Source organism: Notechis scutatus, chromosome 2 (genome assembly GCF_049901735.1).
Source record: "Notechis scutatus isolate UNSWTSFEM ecotype Mainland chromosome 2, rNotScu1.2, whole genome shotgun sequence".
Lineage (NCBI taxonomy): Eukaryota > Metazoa > Chordata > Lepidosauria > Squamata > Elapidae > Notechis > Notechis scutatus.
In genome coordinates this window covers 110267846-110288436 of record NC_142010.1, presented here as the reverse complement: position 1 = coordinate 110288436, position 20591 = coordinate 110267846, and the positions used below count along the sequence as shown (strand labels likewise).

Here is a 20591-nt window from a genome sequence, read left to right as displayed (position 1 = left end):
ACATCAAGGTAGAAACTGGGAGACTTAGACCTACCTTAGGCAAAAAATGAACTTGGTGACCTGGGCCAGTCACTCTTAGCTCCAGGAAGTTTGTGTGTGTGTGTGTGTGTGTGTGTGTGTGTGTATGAATGAATTGGTCTGTATGCTGATGCTACGAGGTAAGGTAATCCTTGTTTAGCGATTATAGTCATTAAGCAAAGTTATCACTATGTGAAATCACAACTGTGCTTATAATCTCACTTCACCTTTCCTTTGCTTTACAGATCTTTGAAGGTCATAAATGAAACGATTGGTCATTAAATTATTTTTTTATCACTTTCATAAGTGCTAATGGTTGCTAAACAAGGCAGTTTCTAAACAAGGACTACCTATATATAAACAATTTCCCACCCAGAAACAATTTTATAAGAATATTTCTGGTGGTTCAGAGATTCTTTAAAAAATAACTATTGCTCCTAACATTGTATCTATTGCTGGTGGTTCTTTTCAGTCCCTTTTCCAGTTGTTCCTTTGTCCTGGTTTTTTTACTTTCTAAATACTCTTCCCACCCAAGTTTCATCTCACCATCCAGTCTGCGTATGAGACCAGAAACTGGGTCTGCTGTTATAGAGAACCCAAGTAAGCAATTCCTGGTTAGAATGTCAGTCCATTGCAGACCAAGGATCCCTAGGTTGTCACTCCAGCAACAGGAACTGGAGGCAGAAAAAAATATTTAGCTTGAAATTGCAATTTATTAGGAAAGGGAAAAACCAGGAATCCAGTTTGTATATAACATAAAGATAGTAACATATAGAACATTTTTTCCAGTTTGTTCAGCCATTCCCTTTCCCAGCAAGACACACATGGGAACAATCAAATGTTTGCTTGATCCAAACTCTGGATTGTCACAACATCTGAACCAAACTAAATCTCTTGATGTTAGAATAGAGGCTTCCCTTCCTTTTTAATTTGTTTAAAAACAAACATAAAATTAGAGGACAAGTTGCCTTTAATAACTGCATAGTGGCTGGATTTAATAAAATACAAGGAAATCCTCAGTTGTTCCTTCAGAATAAAGATAGACAAATGTATACTTATAGGCTGTAAAAAAGTAAAATATGAGTGTTACTTCTGTATGAAACATACAGTATGTATTTGCTTTAATGCAACCAAAACAAAACAAAACATCCTAGAAATATTGGATGTAACCTCTCTGAGGCCCAGAGAGAAAACAGGAAGATAAATACAGATGGTTTGAAAAAAATCAGAATTGCATATGACTGTAGGTAAAAATGGATTTAAGTCTCAGAAAAGTGAATAGCATACAGTAAATAGCTTCAAGCCAGTGTTTCCAAGTCTGAGCATGCTCCAGACAGATGCATGGAACCAACATGGCCACTGCGGAGGACTCTGGGAGCTGAAGTTAATTGGTTTGGAGCACCATTGCCTCTTCCTGTGTTTCTCTGCAAATGGGCCAACCCTGGATAATGTAATAGATAGTTGCAACTATCTCTAAGGTAAGGGATGCAAAGTGCTCTGGATTCCCAAAGAAACAGACTTTACTTGCTAATTAGTGGTATTATTAGCACACCAGTGACATTGAGAGAAGCAGTAGCATTTTTTTTTACTTCTAAAAGTCTCTGTCCTGGATAATATTATTGTCCATATATTATTAGAAAGAGAGGCTTGTAGAAGAGATACCTCCCATAAAAGCTGGGGGGGACTGGGAAAAGTCTGACAAAGAGCTGCCTCAAGAGGAGCAAAGCCTAATTAAAGACAGTGGAATTATTGCACTAGACGTAATCTCTGAAGAAGTTTAAAAGTTCTGAGGTCAGAGATTGGTAGGAGGAAAATATGACTAGAAACAATTAAAAAATATAGAATGAAAAGGACAAATCTTTTTTTAATAGAGATTTATTTGGGTTTTCACAAAACATACAAATGTAAATAACATATCTTTTTTTGAGAACAGCATGCTCCCAGGTTATCACTTCTCCATACAGACATAAACTCAATTACATATTCATCTTATGTACTCTAATCCATATCTTAGAACTATTTTTGCAGTTTTCTCAATAGTTCTTCCTTTCCTTGCTTTCTGTAACCTTATTTTTAATTATCTCATTCCTTTCTAAGTTCAATTACATATCTTTTTCTAATTTTCAGTGTCTTTCTAATCAATATTTTTATACTTTTGTCTGTCCTGTTTACAATCTCATATTTTCTTTTCTCATAAAACAAATTTCCCCCTGTAATTACTAGACTGGAGTGTAACACCTTTGTATCTTTTAATTATTATCCATTCAAATCTTGTTTAAAGTTTAATTTATGCCTTTACAGTTATACCATTCATTTTCTAACCTCTATTTTATAACACATAACTATTAGCAACTGAATTCTGCTTGGTACATTCCCTTAAAAATACACACTAAGTTCTTGAAAGAAAATAATGTGTATGTATGTATGTATGTATGTGTGTGTGTGTATGTGTGTGTGTGTGTGTGTATAAAAATATATATGCAGGTCTTGGCATGTTCGGGTCTTTTCCCGTGTAAGATTGAGAGTGTCTTGGCAACGTTTCGACGAGGTCCCACTCTCCATCTTCAGGCTGGTAGTTATTAACAGTAGTCAATAAAATTATTATTCTTATTCAAATTCATCCTGTCAACTGATATTAATTTCATTAAACATCTTTCATGTTTCATTTCAATTGTATACTTTTTTAAAAATCATTGAGAGCCTTATTCTCTTACCCTCTTTGTTTCATTTAATTACTAACAAATATTCCATTACATATCGATGCCAATTTTATCTGTCACTTTAATCATCATATTTTCTAACTCTTTTCTATTTCTAGTATAACAATGCTATCTCATGTACCCTTGCAGAGTCCTTTCTTTAAGTTAAAATTTTAACCATTGTCCCTGTGTCTTTTAAATAGGCTTATATCTTTAATTCTTGTACGTTTTTCCTGTTTCTCTATGTCTTGTTTCTGTCATTTATAGCTTATTTTCCTTTCCATCTTCCCCCTCTTCTTCTACCTCCCCTTTTTGTTCCCTTTTCTATCTGATTCTCCCTTCTGTAATCCTCCCTTCTGCTTCTTCCTAATGTTATAGTTACTTTTCAAATTACTCTTTTTTTTTTCCATTGTTGCTTCAAGTCTTAAGTTTTGAACTCCCTTTCCCCCCCTTTCCCTTTTTACCCTGCTTAAAATTGCTTGGTCATTGAAGATGGCTTCTTCTTTGTCCTGCCCTTCTTGTTCTGCCAGCATTTCTTGTTGTTTTTCATAGTTCAAAAATCTCCATTTCTAAAAATTGAAATACGAAGCCAAAAGATCCTGTTCCCTCTTGTGCTTCTTCTTTTTGTTCTTTAAGTCTCATTTTTAGCTCTTCAATGAGTGATGCCATTTTAAAGATTTTTAAACAACCCCCAGTTGATTTTATTTCGTTTCATTAGGATCCACCATCCAAAATTCCAGGAATCACCCAATAATCCAAAGCTGTTTCTTGCTTCTTTTCTCACTTTCTCTTTCCCAGGGGCTTTTTTATCTTGTAACAAAGTTTCAGCTACAATGTGTCCTTTACAAGTCTTGTTGAGATTCCACTATCAATTCTTTTTACTTCCACGTGGTCTCCTCCATTTTTCCAGACTCCACCCTCTTTTTTCCCCCTCTGCTTTCTTTCTTTTTGAAATTTTTAAATTATCCAAGAGTCTTTATCCCTTTGACACTTTATTTTCAGCTAAAAATAGCCTGTTAATGTCAAAGTAGATTAACATCAATTTCTTGTTTAGATCTCTTCTTAACGTTCAAAGTCAATTAAAGCTGTCAATGTGAGAGAAAGAAAAGCCAATTCTTTTTCCTTTCCCTTTCTCTTTCGCCGCTTTAAAAATCTTTTTTAGGAATAGTATTAGTCTTTGTAATTCAAGTTCCAGGTACCTTAAATAGATGTTTTCTCCGTTCAAATCAGTTAGTCAAACTTTCTCCTTTAAACTTCCACTTGCACAATCTTGTCCGGTCGGGTTCTTCTTTGAGGTGGCCATTTCTGACCACCGCTGCAACTGCCTTTGGGAAAAGGAGTAATGGCCAGCCGAGGAGGAGAGATGTGGCTCTCCTCAACCCTGCTGGCAGTCTCCCCCTTCTTCACCACTTCTATGGGGTGGCTTCAGCACTGAATCCGGGTGGCTCGGGGCACTCCAGCGGCGAGCATGGATCAAAACCGTGCAGGATCACAGATTTCGGTCCATCGCCGAAGAAGCCCAAACTGGAAGTCAAAGGACAAATCTTATATGCCTACAATGATAGTAAAAGTGTGAGTAGTCAGTAGGAGAAAGGGAGACTCAGTAGGAGATAGGGAAATTTGCAGAGTCCTTCTGGATATAATTGCAGAGATATTTTTGTGGGTGTTAGCATTCTGCCCAATTCCCACAAGGTGCAAAGTTTGTAGAAGAATCTGGGTTGAGCCCCACAGAGAGAAGCAGCCTAGTGACTTGCCAGTGTTTACCTGGCTTTAAAAATAGGATTAGGACAAAAATACAAAGAAAGTGGAGGGTTGAGAAATGGACAAGCAGTGCTCAGCATTATCCAAATGCTATTTATTCATCAACAAGGAAAAAATGGTCCATGTGTTGCTTGTAGTTCAGATAATCCACTGAAGTGAGAAATCATATTTTCCAAGAGATCCATCATTCTACAGACCTGCCTCTCTTTAGTAAATCTCGGAAATCCAGGATGAGGCAAAATCTAATTGCATACCTTGTATTTTCATTGTTTTTGAGATGTGTATATAGTGGTGTCCTCAATCTAAGAGCAATCCTGCTGAATCAAGTCACGCTAGTTTGGTTTAGTTTTTTATTTTTAATACTGGCTGGGCCTCAAGGCCCATCATCTATCATCTGGTATTCAAAGATACATTATTTTTGGAGGTTATTAAATATTTATCATGAATTTGAATCTCTTTTAAAGGCCAATCTAAAATAGTAGTGGCTATATCTTACTGTACTGAATTGTAGAGCTAGTATACAATATTTGGGGTTGGATGTTCAATATCATATAGCACTCTTTATTTAGATTACAACTCACATAATTTCCAGGTCACACTGCCAATCATTATGATTTCTCAAAATAATAGGAGCTATAACTCAACATACAATACAGTATAGTATTATATTGTATATGAAAGAGTTCCTCAGTCTCATGGTGCTAGAAGATTTCAGTTTGCTTTCTGGTGGGAATGCTTGGAGACAGTCAAGACATCTATGAAGACCACTGTTAGCCCTTTGAGGTACGACAAGTCAAGTAACAGGCACAGCAGGAATTCTAGGAATGCTCATTATTGCTGTAGGATTGCCAGGCCCAGCCCAAGAACAATCCAGTCAAACTTCAATTCATTATTTGATTTCAACCAATAGACAGAATCTTGCTAAATTAAACCTTTACTAATTCTCATCCCAGCAAATATACATTGGGGGAATCTAGGAGTGGCTATCCGAGCTCTTTCTCTGACTCCTATCCAGGTGTGGGATTCTACCAGTTCGCACCTATTCGCTAGAACCGGTTGTTAACATTCTAAGCAGTTTGGAGAACCGGTTGTTAGAAGAAATTACTGGCCTAATCCTGTAAGGAAGGCAGGAAGGAAACATTCTGGTGTTGCTTACAGAAACTGCCTCTCCGTTAACCCTTATTACATTCTTGGCAGGACTAGACTTCCTGTCTCTGGAACTTCTCTGGAGTTTTTTTTCCTCCTTTGCTGGTACTTTGCTTGTGTGGAGTGACCATTCAAAGTTACAATGGCACTGAAAAAAGTGACTTATGACCATTTTTCACACTTACGACTGTTGCAGCATCCCCACAAGCTTGAGAGGCCAGGTGAGAAGATGTGTGCCTCAATATGAGTGATATTGATTTGGCCACACCCAGCCAATAATATGACCACCAAGCCATGTCCACCCAGTCACATGACCACCAAGCCACGCCTACCACCTAAGCCACTCCCACAGAACCGGTTGTTAAAAATTTGAATCCCACCCCTGCTCCTATCCAGCTCTGGCCTGTAGTCTCATCTTACCCCACCCCACCCCTTGAAATGTGCTCCCTCTTCCTTGGGAAGCTACAACTTCCATCACAGTCCATCACAAGGACAAAATAACAAGATCTAGAAAGTCTCCCAGAGTTTCTCCCTACTCCAACCTTTTGTGACTGTTGTTCCTTCGAGTTAGGTTTATTGGCTTCTGGTGACTGCCTGGACTAATCCCTGCAGTTTTCATGTCAAAATTTTGGGTTGCCATTGCCTCCTTCCTAGCAGCTGGCCTTTTGCCTAAGATGAGACCACAACTCAACATCTCCCAGTTTCTAGCACCATGCCTTAGCTATTGCAAGAAACTGACCCCAATGTGAAGCAAACAAAATCAAACTGGGGTCATTCTGAGTTCAAGCTGTCTTCTTGCTCAAGACTGACTAACCTCTCATGTAATTGTTCAATCATTCCTTCTCCCTTCAAAGGCCTGGTCTATAGTCTTTCACAGCTATTTAGATGTAATTGTCTTTCAGGCAGAGGCAATGTGATCTGAGGTTGGGGGACCATAATTATCTGGTCCTTATCACAAACACTGCCCGACTGCTATGGAGTTGTCTGGTGCCACCACCATACCACCATCTTCAGCAGAGAGAATAGACCTATTGATCAGTCCCATAAAGAATCTAATGCAATTTCAATAGGCACTTGAGGAATTTCCTCAGGCTCTGTTGGGTGGCTCTACCCACCAATCCAGAGAGCTCCTTATTTTATTTAGAAGCTGTGGGAGATGAAGAGAAAGAGGAGATGCCTAGACTAGAGCACTGCTGGAAGACAAAGAATGAATCCAACTGAACACAAATAAGGACTTATGTTCAAGCCTACATTGTGGTAATACAAACAGGACAATATCAATATTTATCTGCTCTTCTTTACTGCATCCACAGAATGCTACCTTGCAGCCCTTTTTAAATGGCCCAGAGCCAATGACAAAGGGATGAGTCAGAAGAACATTTGTAGGGATAATAGGAGAAACTCTCTAGTCATCTGGAGAAGAAAACTGCTGTGAGTCATTTGCAGCTGAATGCCAGTTAGGCATATCATGATGAAGTGGCAGAGACCTGTTTTGGAAGGATTTGAACCTGTGAGTTCTAAGGAAGTAGGCAGGATTTTCTTTTGCATCAACTTTGCCACCTCTAGCTGATAATCTGCCAGCAATAATAATACAAAGGTGGTATGCTACTATAAATTCCAAAGTATTTCTTCAAAATTGTTATTTTTTACATGAGGCCTCCCGAGTCACACCATGACAAGTCTTGTCTTCTACTTTTAGTAATCTTGCAATCTGGAAAAAGGAATACCTTTGCATTTTGTCAAGGGATAACCAACATGTTGTAGGAATATTAAATTGCTGGTAGCATAACTAGACTATTTCCGAAACTGGGCATTTCCATTAAAATTGAAATTAAAGGTAGCAGATTATGAACATTTTTTCTTAGTAGTAGGTAGGTGCATAATGGCCAATATTTTATTATAATTCATAATTATATTTATAATTATATTAATTATAATTATAATTATATTATAATTCTATAACTGCTTTGATACAATAAGCATATAGACTTAAAAGAAGTTGCTACTTCTCCTCACAGTGTTTTAAAATGGGCTAAAGAAGATCTATTTTTCTGTATCTTAGGATGCCAAATAGTTCAATATGGTCATTGAGCAGACTGAGAATTTATCATCTGTCTTAATCTGGTATTTAATCATAGCATCAAACCTACTTCTTTTAGCATAGATACTAAACAACCTTCTTTCCAGAATGTATTTTAGCCAACTCTCCTCCTCTAATAAAATGCAATCCTATCTTGTTTAACGACATTATTTAAAATGATAACAATCTGCAAATCTAATTAGATCTGCAAATCTACATCAGCAAAATACGCTAGAGCTGCAGAGTTGTGCTTGACTGATTTGTTGACCCTGACTTTCATATTCTACTTCAGTAGATTTTTAAAGGCCCCATTACTGGGGACAGCTTTCATTCTTCTCACACAAATACTATGCTACTACTAAGGATTCCGTGTGCTTCACTAACAAGACTTTACCCATTCTCCTTCATGAGAAAAATCTAGCTGCCCAATGCTGGTAACTCCCATTAAGTTCTCTGGAATGATCCTGCCTTGATATACAGTTGGCCCCAACGAAAGTAACCTTAGAAAAGCATTAAGGACTTGGTTCTTCCACAGGCATTGGGGCCCATATGACATGAGATCCTATTTTACAAGATGTAGAACCTATTTTACAAGATGTAGTAGAGGTTGAAAGTCCCCAAATGTCTATTAATTTTTGCTACTATAATTTCATTGTGCTTGAATGTTTATTTTATATGTATCCTGCCAAAATTTTCATTTGTGTGAGTTGGCCGCCATATAAATATCTTAAATAAATAAATATTTTAAAGAAGAATCCTAATGTTAGATACTTTACAACATAGAAAATGAGAAAAAAATGACAGCAGGCTAAAATCCCTTGGGTATCCTTGGCAAAAATAAGGTTGCTTTACAATGATGTGGTTTCAACCTACCAGATTTTCAATTATATCATTGGGCGTTATTTCATGTTAATATATACAGCATATTCTTTTGGAATGAATATGTTGTGAATATTGCCTATTTGGAAAGTACATGTGTAAACATCTCTGTAATCTTGTCAGGTTTTAAGGGTCACATATATTAAAGAAGAATCTTCATTTCTCACTTTAAAACTACCAGACATATTTGGTTATTACTAAGGAGATACATTTTGATCTTGAATCACGTAAGAAATTGGTTTTGTGGAATAAATTAAGTTTAAAAACAGCAGAGAAAAACTTTTACTTGAATACTTGGGCTATATAGAGATCAATACTTTAAATCAGTTGATTCTCAATGTTGTTTTAAAGATTTTGACCCAGTGTGTGTGTTGAACATTAGTTAGCCACAATGTTAACAATATATAGTACATATACCTCCAACAGCTACCAAACCACTTGCAATTTTAGTCTCCTTAAGAGATGTAGCATTCAATAGAAACAAACAATTCAATTCTATAAGGAATTTTAAAAATAAAATTAATAATAGTTATACAGAGAGTGTTATATGCTTAAATTGTGAAACTGAAAATTGTAATATCCAATTTTGGAAAATCCATATGTGGATTTTGGCCTGTTAATATTTTTTCGATTTTTGTGTTGGTATGACAAAAACTAAGATTCTTAACTTATGAGATCTGATGTTGTAACATTGTATGATTTAAAATTACTACATATCTCAACACATTTTGGGGAAGAAATTTTATAATTAAATAACTTAATTATATTTCAATGTAACATAGTGATTTTGAACTATATTCCTACAAACGAAATATGTCATTTTAGGAAACCTGGAGTATGGTGGCAAAGAGGATACTTTTATATCAGTATAAAGAAACTTTCCCATTTCTCTCCACCTTATTTTAAGAAGTAGAATAGGATCACAAACTTCTCATTTTAACCTAGGTTTAGAAACAAGAAATATCTAGTGTAGTATTTACTATTTTACTAGATTGATTATAGTGCCTACAGTCATTTTATGCAAGATGGGCAGTCATATAAATTTGCATGAATGAATGTACAAAACTACAAACACTATTATGGCTTAACATGCTGAATGAACCTTTTAAAATGGACATGTATCCCCCTATCAGTTTCATTAGTTATTCTCTTTATATCATAAACCCATAAGGATCCTTTTTCCAGATTTCTAACTGATGTGAGTAATCACTCTTTTGGTTCACACATCCTATAAAACCATAATTTATTTACACTGCTCAATCACCTTTAGCCCAATGGTTTTCCTAATAGACATTTTTTTTTTGCCAGAAATCAGAAGTAAACACTGAAAACAAGCAAAAATGGGCTACTGGATGCTGCAAATTGCTGTAAAAGTGAACTGGTTGCCAGGTTCCCAACATGGAATCACATGAATGTGGAGGAGAGGCAGTTGTCATAACTTCCAAAAATGAGTAGCTCAGAGGGAAGGTCCGTTGTAATATAAACGGTAGTTAAGCAGTGATTGTTAAATCAAGGACTACTTCCACTCCAAGAAGACCTGAATCCCTGGGGACAGATTGTTGAGCTTTTAGGAATAGGAGATGGTTCAACATTAATAAGCTTTATTTTTTAATTTATTGATTGTATGAACTGTAAGACAACCATATTTCAAGTAAAGGGATGGATCCAAAGGATTTCTTGCACTGAAGGAACAGATGACTGTTCATAGGACAAATTTTCCTTCCTCTGTAACCTCCTGTAAGTCTCTTTCAATTTTGTTCTGGGGGGTCTTTCAGGGAGGCGGTAGGGGGAGAAAAGTTGACACTGCACAGATAATTCTGCTCACATAGGTAAGATTCATGAATTAAACTAAATCATAATGACAATATTACGAACTTCATTCATAATATCTAGTTAGTTTACACACAATGAATGTTTCCATCCAAAACTGAACCAAATATCTTAGTACTATGCATGAAAACAGTTATAACAGGCAGTTTTCTTTTTTCTTTCATCAACAACAGGAGTTTGCAAGGAACTAAAAAAATGTGGACTAAAGATCAAATGAGCGAACAAATTAATGCCTTTTATGCCTTAATAATTCCAGCATCATACTGATTTGGATTTATAGTTAGCTCCATTCGGGATGCTCAGAGCAGTTAGCAAATGCATGGGTCAGCAAAAACAGTAAGATTTATCTAAGTCATTTAGATTTCTCCAGTTTAACTCAGAGCCCTATAAATCAGTGCAGTAAAAAGGAATGAGTCATAATGCCCCCATAGCAATGCCAAGAATAACACGACTGTCTTATTAGGGTGGCCATCCATCCTATTTTAGCTCTCCTACCTCCTCTGACTCCCTTATGCCCTCTAACATGGCAAATCTGTCACATCCTGTCAGTTAAGTCTCTAACACTTCAGGATTAAGCTAATACTGTTAGACGTCCATGTCCAATCCACTTACAGACATTTTAGATACTCCAAAAGCAGCAATGTTTAAAGCCCCAAACCCTGTGAGGTGGTAGCATTTTGGATCGTAGCAATCAACTATACAACCATCCAAATAAAATGCTGACTCATCATATATGGTAAAAGCTAAATGTAGATTCCCATCTATGAAGATCTAAATAGCTTAGAACCAGATTGTGCTTTGCATAATCTTCCTATATAAACAATTTATCTGTATTTTATGAACTCCATTGAGAGCTCTATTTTACATTTAACTATTGATACTATATTGGTGGGTCCTGTGGCAACATCCTGCCTGATGAACTGACTTGCTTGAAGACTACAATTTCACGCCTTTGCAAATTAATAGGTGCCTGTTTTAGGAAGACTACGGCCTGCATCTCAAAGGTGGTGGTTTTAATAGGACTCCAAGATCAACAAAACAGCTGAATTAGCATTGCTAACAATCCATAAGGAAATACTCTTTAGGGCTCTACATTGAAAAGCATGACGACATCTATGAAGACCACATACAACCACATACAAGCCACTGATTGGCCCAAGATGCTCACAGCTCTGAAAGGGACAGAAAGAAGCTGCAGACCCCTGATAAATTCCAATGTTTTCTGGATTTCCCTAACTTCCAAGTACTGTATTTCCAATTAACTGTGCCTCCTCCATTTCTTATCCCCCCCTTATAGCAGTGACTTCAGCACAATTGTCAACACATTCAGAATCTGCATGACTGTAATAGTAGAAGATTGTCCCTTTAACTGATTAAACCCCATTTCCAAGAGGAGAGAGGATGCAATACTGAAAAGAAGATTATTTTTTTTGACAAAGATCAGTTGATTTGGGACAAGGACATTGCTAGCAAGAAAAAGGTCAAACACCCCAACTCCCCTTTTCTGCTCCCCTTCATTTTCCTCATACATGCTTAGGCATAATATGTAACATGGCTCACATGATAGGATACAGCTGACATTACCCAATTCTCTGCAAAGCAAAGGAGGATCAGATGTATTTTTCCAGGCCCACATACTTCAAAGATATTTCTGCTTGCATACACACTGACGTCTTTATTTCGGATTTTTCCCAAGATATGATTTGAGGCTTGACTTTTTACTTTGCCATTGTGTTAAATGTTTTGCATAACTAGCAGCTGTTGTAGTATTTGAAAGAGTAATTAAATAAAGGCATACAACTGTTATTCAGGAAAATGGTCTCTGGGCAGGAACATTATCAAGTTTATGTTTTGAATGTCACACACAGCACCCTGTACGTATTTCCCTATCACTTATAAAGATGTAAAAGAGGGGCTTTTTATTTGTTTTATTTATTCATCAAATTTATTTGCTGCCCATCTTACCTGAGTGATTCTAAGCCATTTACAAAAAGAAACCATACAATCACACAAAGACACATAGTTAAAAGCAAAGTTAGAATTAAAACAACATTTAAAAGGTTAAAAAAAAAATTATTTCCAGACTGAAGAATAAAGCTTTTTGCTGTGTATCTACTCCCTCCTGGCTTCATCTTGTGCATTACTTATGTTTCCAATCTTTTTGCCTTTTGAAATTAGAAATACTGTATACTATGCTTCTGCTTAGCCTTTGTGAGGAGAAATATCTGAACAAAAGGGGAAAGGCTTCATTTAGACGTAGGGATCAGCAGAAGATCCCTTGTTCTCTGATTAGCCATGATGCTCATTTCTGCACAATCAACTCCCAAGCCATCTGTCCTCCTTGTCCATCTCTTAGGTCAAGGGTGCACTTTTAAAATAAAAAGGAAGAGTCCAGAACACAAAAATAGTGGGAAGGGAAAGATATAAAATATGTTCACACAACACATCCATAGTTCAATTAACCTAAATTTTGTGATGCACATGAGGGTTTGTTTGTTTGTTTTGCCTTCAAGCCATTCTTGACCTCTGGTGACTGCAGTGACACATTCTTGGCAGAAATGATTTGCCATTGCCTCCTCCCTTGGACCAACAGAAAACAACTGAAAGTAACATAAATTTTGTTTATGTTACTTATGTTCGTTTGTTACCACTTCCCTCCTTTTTGAAATACTGTATCGTTTTTAATTTAAAGAGGTAACATCTCTGGCCAGGAATATTATCAAATTTATGTTTTAAATGTCACACCCAGCATCCTGCAGGTATTTCCTTATTCCCGCCCCCCCCCCCCCCATTCACACACACACTCTTGTGTGATAAAAGCACTTGTGTACAAGGGTTGATTTATTTATTAAATATTTATTATGGGGCATAGATCAGCATAAGAAGGATAAAATACAATTAGTTTAAAAGCTAAAAAATATAAAATGAACAAAGTTAAAACATTATTTGTTCATATAAATATTTTTTTTCTTAAAAACTTATAAGCGATTTTTGAGTGACTCTGGAAGCTATGCATCCATATAAAAGATATATAGTTAAAAGCAAAGTTAAAAAATAAAACAAAGGTAAAAAGCTAAAAAAAAAGTGGAGGGGCCATTCTCAAACCACCAATCACCCCCACAGTTGCATTCATTAATTAATTAAAGTTGCATTAATTAATTAATTAATTTAATTAAATACACAATGCATGAATGAAACTGCCTTGCAACTTTTAGGATCCTGGTAAGTATTTTTATTATAAAAAAAAATCATAGAAAATGCAAGAATAGAGAAATTCAAAAGGCCACTCCTATTATTAACCCCATCCAAGGGCACTTGTTTGCTATGTTACTTCAGCATGGAAAGACTTCTTTTGAGTAGGTTACTGATTTTTTAAAAAAAGAAATGCGGGCATCATCTGTTCAAGATTATAGTCCCTCAGAAAGCACCTTCTATCCCAGTTGGAGGAAGAGAAGTTGCTAAATGCTAACAGCCAGGCAGATACTACAAACTGATTCCAGCTGTTCTGCCTGCTGAAAAGGCAGGCACATATTTTCAGTACAGAAATTGAATTCATGTTAGCGTTGACTTTGCAATGTTCTTTGGGAGCAATTAATAAGTAATTTGGGGAACAGAGGAATCATTACAGGCTTTTTCCCCTTTTTCTTTTAGTTTCTAACCTGCTTAATAAAAGCTTCACCCAATCCTCAGTGACCAGCATATATATTATGGGAAGACAAAGTGGCTATATAGGTACATGGACCAACTTGTTCTGGAGACCTACTTATAAGCTTTGAATGAGGTTGCATTTCCCTAGACAGTTCCAGTGTGCAATTGTGATGTGTGTGGGAGGGGGGGTTGTACTCACAGCTTCTACTTGAGGATAACTGTGGCCAAAAGTCTTTGCAGAGATTCACCCAATTAGATTTCCTATATTGAGAGGCCCTATTCACAACCAGTCATAACTTATATCAACTACAGTACCACAATGCACACTACATGGAACTGTCCTTGAGGACCACTCAAAAGGTAGAACTGGTCCAGAATGCAACAGTATGCATAATTAAAGCATGCCAAGTCTGTCCTTGTGCTACTACATGAGTTATATTAGTTAGTGCAATTCTAGGTCCTGGTTATCGTCTATAAATGACACAGGGCCTAGATATTTGCAAGACTGCCTATCTCCCATTGTATCTGCCCATCCAGTAAGATCAGACTAAGCTGATATACCACAGATCCCATCTATTAAGTAGCAACATCTTATGGGGCCTAGGTTCTCTATTGTTCTGCTTCCCTGTGAAACACCATGCTCCCCTCAAATTCACACAGCCCATTCTTGGCTGCCTGCAAGAGAGGGCTGAAGACCTGGCTATTTCCAAAAGCATCAGCTGAGCATGTTAATGCAGTGGTGTCCAACCTTGGCAACTTTAAGTGGACCTCAACTTCCAGAATTCCCCAGCCAGCACGGGTTGCCAAAGTTGGGCATTCCTGTATTAGGGGTAGCCACCAATAAGAGTTGAGTATATTCAAGTGTTCTTGTTTTCCCCCCTGCCATGGCTCTGAAGGCCTTGTTTTAAATGTTATTTGCTTTTAACCCATTAATCACCCAAAGCTATGCATCAGTAGGTGACTATACAATTTGAAATTATAAAATAAATAAAATTATAAATAAATAAAATTTATATAAAGAGTTTGGAAATATAGGGTTTTACTTTCATGTACATGGGACTTCTGAGTTATTCTGTGACATAAATATACTTCTGATGAACATTAGCCAAAAGGGCTTTAGAATGTTTTAATAATAAGAGCAGTATCCTCCTATTTAGTATTTTTCAAATTCATTGAAACCAAGTCAGCCAATAGACTCTAGGCTAGGCTGAACTAAAGTTACTACAGATAGTCCTCAACTTACGATCACAATTGAGCCCAAGATTTCTGTTGCTGAGACATTTGTTAAGTGAGTTTTGCCCCATTTTATGACCATTTTTGTCTCGGTTGTTAAGTGAATCACTGCAGTTGTTAAGTCAGTAACCCAGTTGTTAAGTGAATCTTGCTTCCCCGTTGACTTTGCTTGTCAGAAGGTCGCAAAAGGGGGTCACATGACCTTGGGATGCAGCAACGGCCATAAATATGAACCAGTTGCCAAGCCTCAAAATTTTGATCATGGGGGTCCTGCAGAGATCCTAACTGTGAAAAACAGTCATAAGTCATTTTTTTTCAGTGCCATTGTAATATTGAAGGGTTGCTAAATGAACTGTTGTAAGTCAAGGACTACCTGTACTGCACTAAGCAAGAAAACTGTAACCATATTTTCCAGTAAGCATTAGTCTGCTCAGCCCTTGTAACACACATCCCAGCCTTCAAGACGGGGATATCTGCAATAGGAGATCAAAAAAGATAGCAGATTTCAATTATAGGGTGGAGCCAGCATCTTGACTTTTTTGACACCCCCCCATAGCCCCACTTCATGTTAATATAAAGAAATTAGATGGATACAATTGCATATGGAACTCAAATTGACTTACAATCTTATGTGTGTGTGTGTTTGTGTATACATACATACATACCTACATACACACATACACACACACACACACACACACACACACACAGTATATCATATACATATAGCATTGCAAGGTTTCTAATTTTATTAAGTCCCTGTTAATTTTTAATGATTTTATATTGCTGTTGCTATTGTATTGTAAGCCGCTCAGTATCACTTTGGATAGTAAGATGAGCTGCACCTAAATTTAATAAATAAGTAAATAAACAACATTCATTGATTTACATACCTATCTATAGATAAGAGCAAAAAGCAATTAAACAAGCATTTTCAAGAGAAGAAACTACCCTGATTCTAAAAAATGACCTCTTGGGATTAGTCGCAAAAGATTTGAATGTTCTGCCAGTTCCCTTTTGTTTTGAATTATGCTATCCTCATGGGAAATAGTCTTCAAAACATGTAATTAAATACTGTATAATGAACAAAATAGGTACTGTTTAGGTACTGTTCTAAAGATAGAAAATATATTGCTCCTAAAAATCTCTTTACAAACTGTTTATCAACACTAAAGTACCGGTTGCTGTAGTTTCACAGCAAGTTTGTTGAAAACTTTATTTCATATTTTATTGAAACTGAAATTATCCCCAGCTAATTAAGCAAAGCATAAAAATACTATAATAAAAATAAGGCTCAATGAACTCAATGGGAATTGTTTTAACTAAGTGAGCAGAAGATTGATCCTATTCACAAAATTCATGAATTTGGAATACAGAGTACCGAATTCATATTCTGTTTTGTGGCATACAGATCTATTCCTGTCAGCCATGTGAATGTTACAAAGCTAGCATACTGTGGACACTTTTCCCTGTTTGCTTCCATAGGCGCTTCTGCTATGCATTTCCAGGATGACCACAGGCTAAAGAAAACAGGGATGTCATACATCACTGCAGGATGCACACATAATATCAGCTGCTAATCCATATCTCAACATCTCTTTGCATCTGGTCCCCAGTATTTTTTCCTGTAGCCTGATAAATTTAACAAAAAGTACTTTTCCAAGCTTAACCAGTAAATGGTCAGAAAAGATCCTTCTGCCTTAATTAACCCAGCTAATTGCTATTAGATATTGCACAATAGGTATTAGATATTGCACAATAGGTATACCAGATCTTTATTATGTTTCAGTTGCCTTTATTCAGGTTTGCTTTCTTAAACTGCTATTAGTACTATTAGTATTATGTAATATTTACTATGTAATATTTACTATGTAAATATTATACTATATACACACACACAGAGAGAGATTTACACACATATATATATATTTACACATATATATATATATTTACACATATATATATATACACACATATATATATATTTACACACACACACACACACACACACAGTATATATATATATATATATATATATATATATATATATATATATATGTATGTATGTATGTATGTATGTATGTATGTATGTATGTATGTATGTATGATGTATGTATGTATGTATGTATGTATGTATGTATGTATGTATGTATGTATCAGCAGTCGGTGATAGATTAAAGGAAGAAGGATATTGATGGTCTTGCCTGCATCCAATACACAGCATTTGTAGTTTTAGAAATTAAATTCCCCCTCCCATCAATACCAGAGCTCATCTCATTAGCAGCGCGGATGGTTAACTGTTACATCGGAAGATTGATGGGATATTTTAGAATGCAATCAGCGCACTATACCACTAAAGAGGCAGGCATGCCAAGTGGCACAGGACAGACAAGAATTTGCCAGGGGTTTCTTAATTGCGGGGTGTGTGTGAAGGTTGATTCAGGACCGCGCGAGAGTCCAGTCCCTTTTCAAGCAAGAATTCCCAAAGAGCAGTTGTTGCCCGAACGAAAAGCAGCTTTTAAAAAGCCTCAAGCGCGATGCCACGAATGTCACTATTTCCATCCAAGCCGCCGCAATGCTTGCACGGGGAGAAAGAGGAGGAGGGAAGCAAAAGAAGAAGAAGAAAAAATAACCATCCTCCCAAGCAGCCAGAGGCGACACTGCAAGGAGGGTCGTTCACCTGACCCTCAAAAGTCTCGGGAAACTCCTCGGCAGCCAGGAAAAAAAACCCCGTCACGGGAGCAGCCCCACTGGCGGGAGAACGACCGGACGGCGGCGAAAAGGCGCAAGAGGGAGGGGGGGATTTAAAGGAAGGGTCCCGACGCTCGCCTTATAGCCCTCTCCGAGCTCTGGGGTTGCAGCCGCCGCCGCCGCCGCCTCTCGCCATTCCCTCGGCCGGAGTCGGAGCGCGCGCAGCCCTGCCATGCGGGACTCCCCGCAAACCCCTCGCTTATTTCTCTCCCCCTACCCGCCGCCACCAACGCTCCGCGCACTTACCGGATTTCGGGGGATATCGGTAGAGGGAATTGGACGGGATATCCACCTCTTCCACTCCGGCGTTCTGCCGGCTGGTGAGCGCTCCCATGCTTCAGGCGCGGCGGCAGCGGGCATCCGGGGTGGCGGAAGAGAGGGACAGAGAGGGGGGCGAGGGTGGGGGGATGCGACGGCTTCCCAGCTCCCACCTTCGCCCGCCGAGCTAGAGTCAGCGGCGGGACGCGCGAGGTCGGTCGGTCGCTCCTCCCGCCGCGGAGCTGCTCCCTCACTGAGGAGCCTGCCGCATTGACTTGCCTACTGCTGCTGCTGCTGCTGCTGCTGCTGTCCCCAGGGGGGTGGCGGTGCCTACTGCTCCCCAGCCGGGGAGGGAAGCAGCCATTTCGGCCCCCGTCCACCACTTTTTGCCAGGAGCACCAGGCTGAGGGGGAGCCGCGCTAGTCCTTCGCGGAGCACTGCAGCCGCCGAGCCGGGGGGAGAAAAGGCGCGCGCGGGCTTAGCCGCGCAGTAACTTCCTCAGGTCGAGCGGCGGGCGTCGCTGCTACAAGTGCAAGAGGCAACCCCAGGAGCAGCGGCGGCGGCGGCGGCGGCAGCATCTCCGCTCACTGCAGTAGCTTTGCAAGGAGCTGGGCGCCGCCTTGACGTTGGCGGTGGCGGCTCCGTCCTCCAGCCAATGGGGGCAGCCACGAAAGGAGGCTGCCTGCTCAGCAGCGCTAGTTTCTCGCGTCCCCCCCTCCTCTCCCGCCCCCAGTTCCTTGCTCCCTCCGTTTCTTTCAGCTATCATCCCAAGTTCACCTTGAAACGATTGAGAGAGAGAGAGAGAAAGCCCTGTTGGAAAGGCGGTGGAGAAATGCTTGGAGGGACAGCTTATCATTTTAAAGCACAGGAAAAGTTTGGGGGAGAGATTGTTTTCACACCGGATGCTTCCCGTCATCGCTTCTCGGGCGCCTGCCTGGAATTACCTTCGTTCGTCTCATTAAAAAATAAAAATAAAACGTGCCAGCCGCAAGACGGGAAGAGAGAGGCCCCGCTACCCGGCTGTGCCAAGACAGGAAGGAGCCTTTTTGAACAGAACGCCGTTGTTTCCCCCGTTTCTGAACAAGTTACGGAATTGCCGCACTAACCTCTCGTTTCTCCTAGGTATTTTCTGGCAAGGACATCCAGAATGTGCGGACAGATCAGTCATCGTAGTTGGGGTGTCATTTGACATCTACATCGCTGACTCCCCCCCCCACCCTATCTCAGTCTTTCTCCCCGCTAACTCTTTCGCTCTCCCCAAATATAACAGAAGTTGTAACAAAAATTGCAAGGTTTGTTTCCTCCCTGTATGTGGGACCTACTCTGAAGTGAGTCATGACATTGTGAGTCACAACGTATTGGGAAGTAAGTCGCTGCCACTTCATTGTTTAATCCTTCTATCACGAATTTCTTAACACTGAAATAATCCCATTATTGTAATATCAGTATCTTACTGTTTGTAACAGTAAAGGATGCTGTTGTTTGCCCTTAAACTTACCAGGATTCATGAGTTTAGCTAAGATTGCATAAAGGAGCTGTCTTTTAAAAAAAGGAATAGTTCAGAAACTATTCCCTAAATCAAGGGTCTCCGAACTTGGCAAGTTCAAGACTTGTGAACTTCAGCTCTCAGAATTCCTGAGCTAACATGACTGGAGGAGGAATTCTGGGAGTTGAAGTCCACAAGTCTTAAAGCTGTCAAGTTTGAAGACCCCAGCCCTAAATCTTTCACATCTCTGTTTCCCCTCTCCAGAATATTGAACTTTTTAAAAAATGCAGAATACATAGTTGATGAACTCCTTCCTATGCATGCATGCATATACACCCAGAAAAAGTTCCCCATCTTGGTAAATTATAAGCTAGACAAAGGTGAGATGTAGCATCAGTTCTAAAATAGCATTTTGGTCCTGTTAAATTCTGGAATTCTGGTGCAAAAGTAAATTATCTGCAGTTCTCTTTGAGGCTTGGGTATTCTGAAGGTGAACCAAGAAGACTGTGCTGGTGTAAAGGACCCCTGAAAACAAAGGCAGGGGTAGGTAACAAAGCACAAAGAAATATGGTTAAAACTTTGAAGATATGACACTATCTTCAAGGAAATATGAAAAAGAAATAAAGTATGAACCCATGATTATAGAGTGGCAAAAATTATTTATTGGTTACATTTATTTTCTGCCCATCTTGCCAAGGGACAGCTTACAACAGTAAACATGAGAAATGAAAAGAAGAGTAAATAGAACAGTATGAAAGTAACGAAATGACAAACAATGGAATAAATAATGAAGGTATGAGAT

The 20591-nt window shown here is 38.6% G+C and overlaps 1 protein-coding gene across 6 annotated transcripts in view; it reads right to left on the bottom strand.

The window, feature by feature from the left end:
• The window catches only part of RNF157 (ring finger protein 157), a 92990-nt gene extending 73201 nt beyond the window's left edge, over positions 1 to 19789 (bottom strand). The window contains exon 1 of one of the 6 annotated variants that reach the window (XM_087955748.1): positions 19410 to 19789. Coding sequence is in view for 5 of the 6 variants with exons in the window: in XM_087955745.1 (XP_087811871.1) it covers positions 18292 to 18405 (114 nt within the window). In the remaining variant the exon portion in view is untranslated. Of the gene's footprint in view, positions 1 to 18291; positions 18964 to 19409 lie in introns of those variants that run through there. The other 5 variants (XM_087955746.1, XM_087955745.1, XM_087955747.1 and 2 more) reach the window with 5 other exon arrangements.
• Between the last annotated feature and the right edge of the window lie 802 nt (positions 19790 to 20591).